This window comes from Musa acuminata, chromosome BXJ3-10 (assembly GCF_036884655.1).
Source record: "Musa acuminata AAA Group cultivar baxijiao chromosome BXJ3-10, Cavendish_Baxijiao_AAA, whole genome shotgun sequence".
Classification (NCBI taxonomy): domain Eukaryota; kingdom Viridiplantae; phylum Streptophyta; class Magnoliopsida; order Zingiberales; family Musaceae; genus Musa; species Musa acuminata.
This window is the reverse complement of record NC_088358.1, coordinates 32,231,346-32,241,891: the sequence shown is the minus strand read 5'-3', so window position 1 is coordinate 32,241,891 and position 10,546 is coordinate 32,231,346. Positions and strand designations below refer to the sequence as shown.

The window sequence follows — 10,546 nt, the reverse complement described above, 5'->3', positions numbered from 1 at the left end:
AAAAAAAAGAAATAATTTAACAATATTACATGCCATAAAGATGGATATATACATATATATATATATATGCATAAACTTATTTGAAGGGGGTAAATATGTAATTTTGAATAGGATGGGATGTAAAGTGCGAATTTACTTTACGGTTTCGGTCCGACGGAGCCGTGGGTGGGTCGGATCTTCCACAAGATCGTGCGGTGAGCGAAAAGCGATCGTCTCGATGGAGGGAAATGGACGGCCAGATGCATCTCTATTGACGTGCGGAACACGGGGAGGACCAACGTACGTGCAACGGCCCTTGTTCTTGTCCAACCTTGCCTCCCGAGAACCGTCGTCGCCGTGTTTTAAACCCCGATCGAAGCACTGACGAGTAGATCCGCTGCAACTCTTGTCGGAAGAGTCGATCCTCGGGTCACGGTGGAACCCGTGTACGGTCCGGAATCGCGCTGCGGATCCGTTGCGGTGGCTGGGGAGGTAAAAAAGGCGAAACGTGGGACCCAATCCTCCGCATATTTAATTTGGGGGGAAAGGTTCGAATCAAATCGAACCATTTCTGTCTAGAAAATTCGAAATCGAACCAACAAAAATGTAATTTAGCTAAGAATGAATTGTGCATTTACATGGGACCGTCTCAAAATAATTAATATCAATCGTCAGCAATTGCATACCCACGTTGTGCGTCGGCGTTATTTTTGGCCTCCTGTCGTGTCATGTTTCGTGCATGTGTTCATGTCTTGGCATCTTACAATCTCTGTCGGTGGCTTTACAATAATTTACGTATATGCACGAGTAACGGGATACACGTTGGCACAAAATATGGTTGTCTGTTGGAATATCAACTCAGAACCAACAAGGATTTTATTTTATATTTATGTAATATCGAGAAAAAATTATTTTTTTAGGTACAAAATCATATAAAAATTAAGTTAAGGGTAAGAGTGTGTCACACGTAGTCCTTTTGATACTTAGTTAAAGAGGTGAGATGTCAATACAATGCCTGGGGGTATACTCACAAAACCTCTTTGATGTTTACTTTAAGAAGTGAGGTGTGAGACATAACGTAGATAGTGCTAGAGCTATAAAGAGGTTATAAATGAGGGATTTTTTTTTTTTAGCGTAACTTATTATCTGTAATACTTATAGACATGCAGGGTGAATCTTAATATTTTGTTGATGAAATAAATTGATGAGTTTATAATCTAATATTTGTTTTGAGTGACACAGAATTAACTTCGATCAGAAAAGATAAATTAATTAAAGCAGAAGAAATCGAACGTTAGACCGGAGTGAAACATATCATGAGATTGGATGTTAAGCCGAAGAATCAGTCGACATATCGGTAGAAGGACTTCTTATCATAAGTTTGGGTATCGGATTGAAGGATTGGATATTGCGTTAAGGAGATCGAAACTTACGATAGTTAACTTGTCGATTGGGCAATACACCGAAGGAGAGGATGATGCATCGAAGGATCGGACGAAGTGCCGGAAGAACCAATGACATATCAGACGACACAAGTTAGTTTAGGTCTAATTGAGTCGATATTGGGGTGAAACAATATCAACTCAATTATGGGCCAATTGGGCCTAAATCAGGGTTGAATTAGGTTTACTGTTTGGCCCATTCAGTGTCATGTAGCAGGGTCTGGCGATAGTACCACCCAGATTAAGCGATGGTACCGCCCATATACAATTTCCCAAACCGTGTCAAGCGGTGGTACCGTCTAGTATCAGTGTGTCAGGCGATAGTATCACCAGACTGGATGGTGGTACCGCCTAGTGTCAATGTGTCAGGCGATAGTACCACCAGACTAGATGATGGTACCGCCTAGTGCCAATGTGTCAGGTGATAGTACCACCAAACTGGATGGTGATACCGCCCAGTACTAACGATGGTACCATCAATACCTCGAAATATCTAAGATTTAAATTTTGGCTCAATTTTAGAAGTCATTTAGGGTCTATAAATATTTCACTCATTTCTGCTTTGTAAACACATGAACTGAGAAAATAAATTAGGAAAACACTATTGTAATCTTAAGAGTTCTTCTCCTCTTCTCTAGAAGTATAATTTCTATTTAAAGGATGGTTGACTAGTTGTAAATATTATCTCCTAAACTTGTGAAAAGAAGAAAAGAGTTGTAAGAGGGTAATTAGTCTTACCCATTAAATGATGATTGTTAGTGAACTAGGAAGCCGATACTTATATTAGATAAATATTATACCAACTTTTGAGTTAATGATATGTAAGAAAATGATTTTTAATAAAATTACATTGACATAAATAACAACTAGGAAGCCGATACTTATAGAATCTGATTATTACATATAAAATTCATGGATCTTTATATGTCCTTATTATTTTATATAATGAATATTTTAGTGTTCTTACTAATTATTTGAATTTTAAATATCTTTAATAACGAATCTGTCGTTAAAGTCTCACAAAGTATACTTTACATGTCCTATCAACCTTAACTATGTCCAAACTAATTATTCAAGTTTGAGTTTTCTCAATTAAACATTAAGAATTAAAATGATATGTTTTAAGTTATAATATCCATAACTTTTGAATTAAAGGCCCAAATCTAGGGATGGCATTAGGTTTGACCTCAATTGCCTAAAACAACTCACAGGTAAACATTCCATTATACTAATTAATTCAGAATCGATCCTATTTCGAATAATTATTTGTCAATATTATACGTAATGAGATTTAACGATTGAAATGTGTAGCCACTTAAGTCATAACCGTAAATGTATATTGGTCGGAGTATTACGTTGAAGTCATTTCTAAAGTAATAATATGAAGATGAATAATTACATATTACCTTATATAATTAACTATTTTTAACATCCTGATTCTTATTTAATCTTATTTTTTCTCACATCGTTTACTCGACCAAAATACTATATGTGCTCAGTGGTATATATGCTCAGTGGTATCGGTAGAGGTGACGATGTGAGGAGAAACGATATTAAATATTTTATTTTAATAAGTATAAAAATCTTAATATAATTTTTAAAAATATAAAAACTGCTAAAGATATATATATATATATATATATATATATATATATATATATATATATATATAATATAGTTAACATGTAATTAGCCGCATGGAGGCGATCATACATGAAAGTATCCAATCAACGCTTGCGAGAATTATCTTTTCATAAACAGAAAACTCACAACAATAACGTTGTGGAATAATTTGGATGTCGATGAAGCAAATCCTACACTACTCGTACTTAGCTGATACGGGGAACCAGTTAACTTACAACCATATACGTAACACACATTGGTTGGGTCGGTGCGTTTGGAGTCGTCTCTTTAGTCATGACGTCGAGATGATCAAATGTGAAACATTATCAGACTTTGCGAGTTTTTGTTTTCAAAATCATAAAACACACAACAAAAATGTTGCGAAACGGGCACTTATGGCCCGTCCCCTCCGGATCGCGAGGTCTTCGTGCGGCAATCCAAATCCGTCCTTGTCTTCCTCTGCTTGCTCGGCACCTGAACCCTAAGCTTCGTCTTCTCGGAAGGGATCGCTGCGATGTCGAGCTCGTGGTCGCGGGCGCTGACGCAGATCTCGCCCTACACCTTCGCCTCCATCGGAATCGCCATCTCAATCGGCGTCTCCGTCCTCGGCGCTGCTTGGTGGGACGATCGAAATCTCTCTTTTCTTTCCTTGCTTCTTTTCGTAGTTTTCCCCCATTTTCCCTATATTTGTTTCATAATTACCTTCTGTCGATTCCTCCAGGGGGATCTATATCACCGGGAGCAGCTTGATCGGTGCGGCGATCAAAGCCCCCAGAATCACCTCGAAGAATCTCATTAGGTGCGTGCTATTACTCTTCGGTTAAAGGGTTTTTTTAATGATAATTCGGTGTTTCTTCCTCGATTTAGTACCTAGCTAGCTATTTCGCCTTTGAGGCTCTGCAAATGATGATATATCTTTGAGTTGTGAATGTGTGGATCTTAAGTTTCATGGAAAACTGCAAGAGAAATAATTCGTGATCAGCTGACCGGTAAATTATAGTATATCGGAGACTTTGATTTCCTTAGAGGTTCAACTAAACAACAAATCCTGTTGTGAACGAGACCAGATCTCCCTTTATAGCCTATTCTTCCATGTTATAAAAATAATCTAATAGATATGTTATGCTTACTAGTCTAGGCCTTTAAATCCACACAACGGGTGATTGTCCTAACAAAGTTGTATGAATGTGCTTTTCTATACTTGATCAGGTTACCCGAGTCTGTTTTCTGCTGCTAATTGTTGGTGCTAGATTGGGCCCTTTTACCACTGGTATGTTACTCAATTTCATTGAGCTCGAGAGACTTGGAGTGTATGTTATATAACCAGAGGGTTTTTCGTGCAAGGAATCTAGACTAGATAGCTGCCAGATGTCTAATACTAATCGGCGAAAAATGTGCCAAAGGATTAGGTGAAAGAAGGTAGTATATTGTAGAAGAAGCTTGCGCTATGGCAAATGTTGTAATATTAGGTTGTCTTTTTTATGTCTAAACGGGGTGAATATATCTGATTCAGCTCTAGCTCTCCCATGATGAATGATTAGATGGACAAAATTGCTCTTTCCATGTAGGTTTCCGTTCAAGATTAATAGTAAGTGAATATAGCATGATTAAGTCTTTGCCCTTGATTTTTAGGCCTTGGTGATTCTTGACAAAACTTCAACCTTTTTGAGGTAGAGAGCATCACAAGCTGCATTAGTCTGAGTGTCCAAGAGAAGTTGATGGATACTTGGGTATCAGAGTTTTGAATAGCCAATGTGATTTGTATATGCTAGTAGTACCTGAGATATGCAAAACTCACTATATTTGCTGAAATGGGCTTAGATATCATTGTCATATCTATTCAACTTGATCCAACTTTTGGTTTGTCTAAATTTGTGCAATATACGATGTATCTGAGATAGGACCTAGCTGCAAGGTCCCCACTGGGGTTAGATACATGGAACTTTTGCCATTGAGCTTCATCAAGTACCAAATTATTAATCAAACTAACAGTCAATTCTGTTTTCAGTCTTGTCTAATAAAATTTTCTTAGGTTGTCTTCAACTTTTATATCCTTAATCAACTGACCTCTTTTAGTTGATGCATCTATAGGTCTACTGAAGAGTTTTTCTTACTTTCGATACGCAATCAGAACTATCCTGATTGCACTTGAATGTAAATGCTTGTTACTTTTACATTTCTAGTGACCCTACACATCCATCTCGGCATCCTCATTTTGGTATCATAAATTTTTATATGATTTTTTTTCTTCTAACAGCCCAACATTTAGACCTGGTTTTATAATTGTTTATAAAATTATGTTTTAGTTTAAGAGACACACGAGGATTTGTTTATAGAATTATCTTTTAGTTTAAGAGGCACAAAAGGGTAACTCAATACTCATGATACATACATATTTGCTTAAATAATTCTACTTTAACTCTATATGTTTTCTTCATTACTTTCCCTTCCATGCTGAACAATAGAAAAAACTTTACTTTTTAAAAATTATTGCCCATATTTATTAATTATACCTTCATTTGTTTTTTTGATTTTGCTAAAGTTGCACTTAATATATTTAGTTCTTATATTCACATAATTTAGAACCCTAAGTCTCATTTGTTTGTCTTCGTCGGCCCTTATTATACTCTCACTACTGTTAGCAGATAATACAACAACATGGAAACTTGTTTTTGAATATGGCCAATAAGTTCATCTATTACTGATAGAATATATTACTGATCTAAAGTAGATCCTTGATTCAAGCCTGCAGTGGTAGCGATTTGCCAAACACAAACATTTGTCATAATAACTTTATTATATATTATCTTTATTAACTCTTTCTTAATGCCAGGTACACTTTTTTTTTTAAACCCACCAATTTTTTCTGATTAATAAAAACATTGTGCAAGTTTTCTTTCTCTTGTAGTTTTAGATTAATTATCTCATCATCAGAATAGCTTTTGTGATTAATCTTCCAGACAACTAGGGAACTTCCTTTGTCTTTTTTTGAATATATATTACCTGTGGAAGCATAGAGTTCCACTTTCGCTCTCATCGGTCTAGTCGTTATGGTCCAACTTTATTTGGTTTTATAGCGGAGAAAGTAAATGTAGATGCTTATGGCATGGATCCAATTGTCCACATGAATTAAGTTTAGATAATGTTTCTTAAGCAGTTAATTACCCATCAATATGATATGAACATTGGTTCTATAGGAATTTAAAGGTGCTAATCTAACTAGTCTCTTGTATTTTGAGTCTGTTTCTGTATTTGTTGGATGGTTATGTGGCCTATGATTTCTCTCCTTAATGCTGTGAGGTGCTTATAATGTCATGTGTTTTGCAAGACTTGATCCCATTTTAGTATGGAGCTTTGTGGCTCATGTGCTAAAGTTGATTGCACTTAATCTGATGTGTATTCTTAATCAGGCTAGATCTTGGATGTCATATAGAGCTTTTGTGGCTCAATATTTACAGGCAGTCATGCATGATTTAGGTCCAAGCTTTGTTGCATGTAATTGAAAGTTCATTAAGCTGATCTTGATCTCACCCCATTCTTTAAATTGCGACAACATATATATACAACGACTGATATTATTTTACACACAGAATCTTAATCAAACTGTTTGTTAGTGCCTTTGCATATCATCTGCCTGTGGCAACAACAATATTGTGATTAATTGCCCCAAAAGAAAAAATATATTTTGTTTGATATTTCACCTTCGTAATCTTTCTAACACTATTAAGGTGAATGCATCATCTTCAGTGTTATCTTCTGCGAGGCTGTCGCCATATATGGTGTTATTGTTGCAATTATTCTACAAACAAAACTAGAAAGCGTGCCATCATCAAAGATATATGATCCAGAGTCTCTTAGAGCTGGATATGCAATATTTGCTTCTGGAATCATCGTGGGTTTTGCAAATCTCATGTGCGGGTATGTTAGACAACCATGCAGTCACATCCATAGCTTGCACAGCTTCAGGAGAATGTTTTTACATCGATTGCTCATTGATATATGTTCTCTCTGAACAGACTTTGCGTAGGAATAATTGGAAGCAGCTGTGCGCTGTCCGATGCTCAAAACTCCACGCTTTTTGTCAAGATTCTGGTGATTGAAATATTTGGCAGTGCACTTGGGTTATTTGGTGTGATCGTTGGCATAATTATGTCGGCGCAAGCAACATGGCCAGCCAAAACAGCATGAGTTGGTTGCCTACCACACCCCAAAGCTCTGTTTTGCTCTTTTACTGGAAACACGAAGCTTGTGCAGCACATCTTCATCATAATCAGTATCCGAAACTTCGTTTATCATCTGTTTGTCGTTATGTCAGGTTTCATGGATCCCTTCCTTGAAAGAAACATTTTGCCTGTGGCACAGAATCATCTCCTGTTGCTGAGATCTTCTTTTCTTTTTTGTCTGAGACAAATAACCCATGGTCATGTTCATGGCTGGGATCCATGATGATATTGTATGGAATCCTAAATTTGCATCTATTTTTAATGCGTATAATCTATTTCAGCATCATATTTGGAATTAAAACCCCGTTTTGATGTACATATATATCTATGTAAAATTTGAGGAAAATGATCTGTACATATATTTTGGTGTATACAAGCACAAAGTATCATGTAGCAGCGGTCACGTCGTTACTTAGCAGGAGTGGCTGTGGATAAGAAGACGTCGAGCGCACGTTGGAGAACGCTGGCTCGGAGCCAACTAACCACAAAAAGAGAGAAAAGAATGGCCACAGCTTTCGCCAACCAATTCCTCCGTCCAGTTCCCGCCGGCCTCAGGCGGCCTCCCGCCGCCCTGAAGCCCGCCGGAACCTTCCTTCATCTCCGACGCCCTCCCGCAGGTCCCGTGACAAGGAGTGTGGGTCCGAGGAGGGGTTGCGCTGTGAAGAGCGAGTCGGTGGAGAAGGTGGGCACCGACCTGAAAGACCTGGTGGAGTTCCTCTATGACGACCTCCCTCACCTCTTCGACGAGCAGGGCATCGACCGGACCATGTACGACGACCGCGTGAGGTTCCGGGACCCCATCACGCGTCACGACACCATCGACGGCTATCTGTTCAACATCCGGCTCCTGAAGCTGCTCTTCCGCCCCGATTTCTATCTGCACCACGTGAGGCAGGTTTGCTTTCCCTGCCCTTCGGAAATCGCTCCTGTGTCGATCCTTTCTATTGTCCTGTGTGAATTCTAGGAAGTTTAGACATTGCTATTATGGTATTTCTTTAACTGATTAAATTCTTGTAGACAGGACCTAATGAAATCAGTACAAGATGGACTATGGTAATGAGGTTTACGCTTCTACCATGGAAACCGGAGTTGGTGTTCACGGGAACATCAGTCATGGGCGTCAACCCACTGACTCAAAAATTTTGCAGCCATTTGGTGAGTTTCTTTTCGATACTGTAGCAGTAGCTTCTGACACTCTTGACTTTGTGGTTTGATCAATGCTGTTATCGATGACTTTTTGTATCCGTAGGATCTTTGGGACTCCATACAAAACAATGACTACTTTTCTTTGGAAGGTCTAATAGATGTTTTAAAGCAGGTATGTCTTCATTATTGCAACAATGTGGTTCTGTCATCTTGATTTGTCTCTCAATTTTTCTTATCCATCGCTTGTACTTCTGTAGCTGCGAATATACAAGACTCCGGAATTGGAAACCCCAAAGTACTTGATACTGAAAAGAACTGCAAATTATGAGGTATCTTTTGAAGCAAAATTTTATTATTATATGGTCTCTTTGGTTTATATATCTCATGTTGTGCTGTTATGTGCTTTAATTTGTGTTTATGATCAGATTCAGAAACTAGTAAAGAAAAGCAAGGAAAAGTAGTCATGTTGTTAGGATTTTTATTTGTTTCTCTTTTTATTTGTAAGTAATATGCTTGGGTTCTTTTCCTGTGCAACCCTCCTGTTTCCTTAGAAACAAATCCTAGTGGACATAATAAACACTGAAATGTTTGATTAAATCTTTTTTGTGTTCACAGATAAGGAAGTATGAGCCATTTGTGGTGGTTGAAACCGAAGGAGATAAGCTATCTGGCTCATCTGGTTTCAACAATGTTGCCGGGTTAGTAAAACATGTTTAGTTCAAGTAGGAACAGCAAATTGGTAGCATTGTGATTTGTATACTACTTAAGATGTATTCATCTTTTGCATGCTGTAGGTATATATTCGGTAAGAATTCCTCGACTGAAAAGATTCCCATGACGACCCCTGTTTTCACACAGGCAGTTGATGACAAATTATCAAAAGTTTCTATCCAGATCGTTCTACCAATGGACAAAGAATTGGGCAAGTAAGCGTAATTCTGCCACTGGTTCACTGCCATCAGCTAAGTCTGAATAGCTACACATTACAGTCAGAATCATGAAAATTATCCTATAGTTCATTTCATAAACATGCTGACTGACGTGGATTTTAAGAGACCTGGTTATAAATTAAATAGGTGGTGCTTGCTTGAATAATGTCATTAGCTGATAAGCACCTTCATTTGGTCAGTTTGCCTTCTCCCAGTGCCGAAGCAGTTAATTTGAGAAAGGTTGAAGGAGGTATTGCTGCAGTAATAAAATTTAGTGGAAAACCGAGTGAAGAGATTGTACTCAGTAAAGAGAGAGAACTTCGGTCTGCAATACTTAAAGATGGTCTCAGACCTCAACAAGGTTGTTTGCTTGCTCGCTACAATGATCCTGGCAGTACAAACAGCTTCATAATGGTATGTTGTCTCTTGTTATGCTCCATGCATATACTCCAAAGGAAATATCAAAAGGCACTAAGAACTGACTAATTTAGTGAACATATTTTTCCTATGTTGTGAGGTTCTTTTAAAAAAGATTATTCCAACCTTTTTAATGATAGTTGTCTTTTTTTACTCCACTTATTCTTCACTTTTTTTCATGTCTAGTGTGCTTCTTTACAGTCCTATGAGAACAATATTAGAACTACAGACCACAAGTTTGTTTCATTGTGCCGTCCATTCTGAAGTTTTGTCTTTGGTACCGTATTGATCATGTTTTATGATAAACAGTAAAAATAGCAAGACTGCTTTATTGTTGTATTTTTTTAGCTGCTCTGTCTTCTTACTGTTCCTGATGCTTGCTTTGTTTTACTGTCATGTCACTACAACATTGGATCAAAGCGAAATGAGGTGCTGATATGGCTTAATGACTTCACATTAGAATAACCTGCAAGCATGTTGCAGACAGTTCCGCCGGAGCAGGGATCAACTGTGTCATCTTTGTTAAGCTCATTCCTAAGTGCAACTTTTCGATCGTTCTTTCAATATACATTGTGTAGATCAATGATTTCTTTGATCTCCTGTAATAGCTGTGACGTTCTTACCTGTATATTTGCACTCAGTCTGTAAAAAAGATTGGTGGATACTGAAAATTGATACATTAAAATGCAAAGAATAGACACAAGAAATTTTCTCTGTTCTTTGTCAATGTCTATCACATAATTGCAAATCAGTTTCATCCTATTATTATGTTCTTGTTCTCAACCTT

The 10,546-nt window shown here is 37.5% G+C and overlaps 2 protein-coding genes across 2 annotated transcripts; both read left to right on the top strand.

Moving 5' to 3' along the window:
- Positions 1 to 3,459: 3,459 nt before the first annotated feature.
- On the top strand, positions 3,460 to 7,553 carry LOC135651017 (V-type proton ATPase subunit c''2). Its single transcript, XM_065170784.1, has 4 exons — positions 3,460 to 3,662; positions 3,766 to 3,843; positions 6,792 to 6,962; positions 7,061 to 7,553. Exons 1-4 carry the CDS (start codon positions 3,559 to 3,561, stop codon positions 7,230 to 7,232), a joined length of 525 nt encoding a protein of 174 aa, XP_065026856.1. The 5' UTR covers positions 3,460 to 3,558; the 3' UTR covers positions 7,233 to 7,553.
- A 133-nt stretch (positions 7,554 to 7,686) lies between these two features.
- Positions 7,687 to 10,473, top strand: LOC135651016 (uncharacterized). The gene is made up of 8 exons (XM_065170783.1): positions 7,687 to 8,162; positions 8,285 to 8,422; positions 8,517 to 8,585; positions 8,671 to 8,742; positions 9,029 to 9,111; positions 9,208 to 9,339; positions 9,543 to 9,756; positions 10,180 to 10,473. Exons 1-8 carry the CDS (start codon positions 7,770 to 7,772, stop codon positions 10,222 to 10,224), a joined length of 1,146 nt encoding a protein of 381 aa, XP_065026855.1. The 5' UTR covers positions 7,687 to 7,769; the 3' UTR covers positions 10,225 to 10,473.
- The last annotated feature ends 73 nt before the right edge of the window (positions 10,474 to 10,546 follow it).